At 40.1% G+C, this 4659-nt stretch overlaps 1 protein-coding gene across 4 annotated transcripts in view; it reads right to left on the reverse strand.

Moving 5' to 3' along the window:
* The window catches only part of LOC109879069 (voltage-dependent calcium channel subunit alpha-2/delta-1-like), a 60705-nt gene extending 56291 nt beyond the window's left edge, over window positions 1-4414 (reverse strand). For all 4 annotated transcript variants that reach the window (XM_031818316.1, XM_031818315.1, XM_031818314.1 and 1 more), the window contains exons 1-3: window positions 4344-4414; window positions 3982-4032; window positions 399-498 (exon numbers count right to left, since the gene is read on the reverse strand). In XM_031818316.1, coding sequence (XP_031674176.1) covers window positions 399-498; window positions 3982-4032; window positions 4344-4402 — 210 coding nt within the window. In that variant the 5' untranslated portion in view covers window positions 4403-4414. The remainder of the gene's footprint in view (window positions 1-398; window positions 499-3981; window positions 4033-4343) is intronic.
* Between the last annotated feature and the right edge of the window lie 245 nt (window positions 4415-4659).

Here is a 4659-nt window from a genome sequence, read left to right on the forward strand (position 1 = left end):
ACACTGAACACATAGAACTATAGGCACACACACACTGAACACACAGAACTATAGGCACACACACACGGGCACACTGAACACACAGAACTATAGGCACACACACACGGGCACACTGAACACACAGAACTATAGGCACACACACACAAACGTTCATAGATGACCAGCAGGGTCAAATAATAATCACAGTGGTTGTAGAGGGTGCAACAGGTCAGCACCTCAAGAGTAAATGTCAGTTGGCTTTTCATTCCAAGAACCCATTCCTCAAACACAATAACGACTAGCACAAAGTCATTGCATTCGTCCTATGTTATAATGGGTAAAGATCACAGTCATTCCATTCGTCCGATAAATAGCCTATGTGTAAAGACCACGTTCTGCCAACTGCCTTGGATACTCACATAGACCACATTGACGTAGTCATCGTCAGACAGGGTCTCCAGCATCTCGTTGACAGAGGTGTGGATTAGCTTGAGGGTGAGACCAGAGACACTGCCACTCCTACGGACAGACATTATAACCTGTTATTACATACCTATGACTGTTTTTTATTACGTGCCTATTACTATAATGTAATGGGAAAATAACCATGAAAAACAGTCATTGTCTGGTCTGGAGGTGTGGATCAGTTTGAGCGTTAACTCAGACACCTACAGGAAGGAGAGAAAGGGCATTAAGTACCACAGGAGCAGGTTATTACCCGATGCTACACATCTAGGACTGTGTTATCCAGACAAATATGTGTTTGTTTGTTCTGGATTTAACTTGAACTGGATTGCTTCCTTCAGCCAAGAGCTAAAATAGTCTGTTGTTGTATTTCTCTTGATGAACACATCTATATCCGCAGCAGAGTAATGAGCAAGGGGAATCAGACCACTTAAACAACAAATATATCTGACTCAACCAACACCACCATACTGTAATTCATATTTAGCACTAGGCCTAAGTGTGGTGCCGTCATTACATATGCAATAAGACCACTAACTAGCTTGTTAGCATTCAGGGGCCCAGAAAGACATTGCCCTTTAAATTTGCCACGGCTGAAGCTATAAAACTAACTTTGAGTGTGATGAAGTAGGAGACATGAGTCGTGTGCTAAATGGTGTGCTACCCTATTCCCCATACAGTGCACTACTTTTGACTAGTGCCGTATGGGACTCTGGTCAAAAGTAGTGCACTATAGGGAATAGGGTGCCATTTGGGACACATACAGAGACAAAGGCATTAAAACAACCACAGGCTGCATGACTACTAGGCTTTTAGCTAACACTAATAGGCTCTCTAGATATAGGCCTATCAGGATAAACATGTGAGGGGAAGTGGCTAGCGTCATTAGGCTAACCCAGCAATGGACTTAAAGCGCTATCACCATGCCTCATCTAGCCGACGCTAACGCTACATGAAAGGCTAACATTAGCATAGAGTGAGTCACTAACTCTGACATTTTGTGTTGTCGTTGCGGTGCCGAGAATTGGACATTTAATGATATAGGCCTACACTTGAACATAGCACCACTCAAGTTAAAATTGGATGTGAGAGAAGTTGAGAGCAGATGGTCTATTTATAAATACATGGTTTAATTGGTTGCAGGTAAAGACAAAATGCACAGAACGGAAAAAAGGAGAAGTGAAGGGTTGTTTCTTGTATATTCCTTCTGCTCGGGCATCCCCACGACGGCAGCAGCACGGCTTTGATGTTGAAATAGCCTGTCAATCGGGCCAATTATCTACCTCGCGTCAAGAGCTAAGGGGGCGAAATGGATTTTTCTTATATATATTTTTTATTGTTCTCATTTGGGTGCTGGCACGGTGCCAGCCTTTCCATTCCAGGCACAGCCGATTAATCAGGGTGCAGGGGCTTTACCCATCTAATATAGACAAATCGTTTTTGTTCCATGACAACAACAAAAAACTCCCTATAGGCAATTCTCATTAGCACATAATGAGATGATACCGTTATGTATGTTATGTACAGTATACAGCAGGGATTTGCTGAAGAACTAGATAACCATGACATTGATAGCCTAGTGTGTAGTTGATACAATAACATATAGTGGTTTGATTAAAGATGCACTGTGCAGAAATCGCTCCCCCATTTCCTGGTTGTTAAAATTGTAATAGTTTGCCTAATTTCTATTTAGGTGACAAAACAAGCATGTCTAGTGTAGAGAATCATTATACCATCTAAACCGCTGTGAAATATCTTTCACATAACCCAAAATATTGTATTTTCAGCTTTTTGAAGTTGATGTACTGCTTCTTAGACTTGCTTTCAATGAGAATGACAGATCAATAACTATGTGAATTTGGGTTGGGTCCCTCAAAAAGTGACATCTTTCAGCTTTAAGACAAAGTAGTCTGGCTGTCTTGCTCTACGTTTCCAAGTTTCCACGTGATTTCGGATGTACTTTACATTAAATAGCCATATACCCAGGGAGTAATTGTGGGAGTTTATAGGGACTCTTGTAATTGCCTTGTATCAGGCTACAGGTAGTAGCAGCACTTACACAACCACTGTCACTTTAGTTTTACAAGAAACGAATAAGTGAGTTCCTAAATGTAGGCACTCCATTACGACACCTACAGGATTTCCCCATTTTTCAACAGACAATTCCTATTGTCGTATTGTTTTATTTTTTTTGTCCAAAACAATGAAAATTGTGTACTTATTAGCTTGATCTGATGTTGTTTCATTTCTTTAAAAAAATGTATTTAACCTTTATATAACTAGGCAAGTCAGTTAAGAACAAATTCTTATTTACAATGATGGCCTACCCAAACCCAGATGATGCTGGGCCAATTGTGTGCTGCCATATGGGACTCCCAATCACGGCCGGTTGTGATAAAGCCTGGAATCGAACCAGGGTCTTAGAACCTGTGTGTAAGGTCTGTGTAATACTAACCCATGACTGTAATTCACTTTGAATAAGATTACTAAAATATAAAAATGTAAACAAAAGTGTAATTGTGGTTGAGAATTCTTAAGTGTAAACTACAGTTCAAAAGTTTGGGATCACTTAGAAACTGTTTTGAAAGAACTAGAAGGCCAGCATCCCGGAGTCGCCTCGTCACTGTTGATGTTGAGACTGGTGTTTTGCGAGTACTTTTTAATGAATCTGCCAATGAGGACTTGTGAGGCGTCTGTTTCCCAAACTAGACATCTAATATACTTGTCCTCTTGCTCAATTGTGCCTCCCACTCCTCTTTCTATTCTGGTTGGATCCAGTTTGCGCTGTTCTGTGAAGTGAGTAGTACACAGCGTTGTACGAGATCTTCAGTTTCTTGGCAATTTCTCTCATGGAATAGCCTTCATTTGTCAGAACAAGAATAGGACTGACGAGTTTCAGAAGAAAGTTCTTTGTTTCTGGCCATTTTGAGCCTGTAAACAAACCCACAAATGCTGATGCTTCATATACTCAACTAGTCTAAAGAAGGACAGTTTTATTGCTTCTTCAATCAGCACAACAGTTTTCAGCTGTGCTAAAATAATTGCAAAAGGGTTTTCTAATGATCATTCAGCCTTTTAAAATGATAAACTTGGATTAGCTAACACAACGTGCCGTTGGAACACAGGAGTGATGGTTACTGATAATGGGCCTCTGTATGCCTATGTAGATATTCCATTTAAAAAAATTAAAAACATTAAAAAAATAATGACAACATTAACATAGTCTACATTGCATTTCTGATCAATTTGATATTAATTTATTGGACAAAAAAATGGCTTTTCTTTCAAAAACAAGGACATTTCTAAGTGACCCCAAACTTTTGAACGGTAGTGTACATTCACAGCAAAACAAATGATGGTTTCGCTATAGTTTCATGACGTATTCTATTTCCTCAGTCTCTCCAAGTCATGACCGTGCTGATGCAGCTCTAAGCTCATTACAGGCTGGTGGTGGGGGGGAGTCAGAACTTGTTTTTATGACTGGTCATGAAATGGATTCTGACTGTAAATATGAATCACAAAAAGAGAGTCACTCACGCATCCACTAAGATCAGCATGTCCTTTGGAGACGCTGCCCCCTGGATGTACCTGGTAACCAAACAAGCAAATAAATACAGTGGTGAAAAACCACGTGAGACGTTTACCTCGTGTCTAATGATTCCACCAAATAGACCAACAGAAAAAAAACATTGTCAAAAGCAGGCTGACTTTTAAATGTCAATTGTAAAGTAACAGGGTTATGCATCTTTGTGTGTGTGTGTGTGTGTTTCTCAAACAGTGTTTAAAATGGGGACCAAAAAGCTAGGTTCAAGCAGGGCAGGTAATGTTCAATCTGAGAAACACTAGGAGAGTTGGAGAACGAGGAGACAAACGAGACAGGCATCAATGTCTCCACTCACCACGGTCGCCGCCGGACGTCGTAGAGGTCGATCTTATTAGGCGTTTTTCGCGAGTCCATCCAAGGGGATGCTGGGAACAAAGACAATTTAAATCTAATCAAGCTTTATTTAAAGTGCATTTGAAAAGACAACACACTTCACAGTAAAAGCATAATGCTTCATTTGAGTCCAGACAGAGACGACTAACCAGCTGAATGTTATAGTCATAACAGTTTGACTTGAAACACTGCATTGTATATTCAACTCACTTGTATTATAAATGTGGTTTTACAGACGTGTTGAATAGGTTTTATGTACACATTTTGAAATGCACATT

The sequence above is a fragment of the Oncorhynchus kisutch genome, unplaced genomic scaffold (assembly GCF_002021735.2).
Source record: "Oncorhynchus kisutch isolate 150728-3 unplaced genomic scaffold, Okis_V2 scaffold1333, whole genome shotgun sequence".
NCBI classification, from domain to species: domain Eukaryota; kingdom Metazoa; phylum Chordata; class Actinopteri; order Salmoniformes; family Salmonidae; genus Oncorhynchus; species Oncorhynchus kisutch.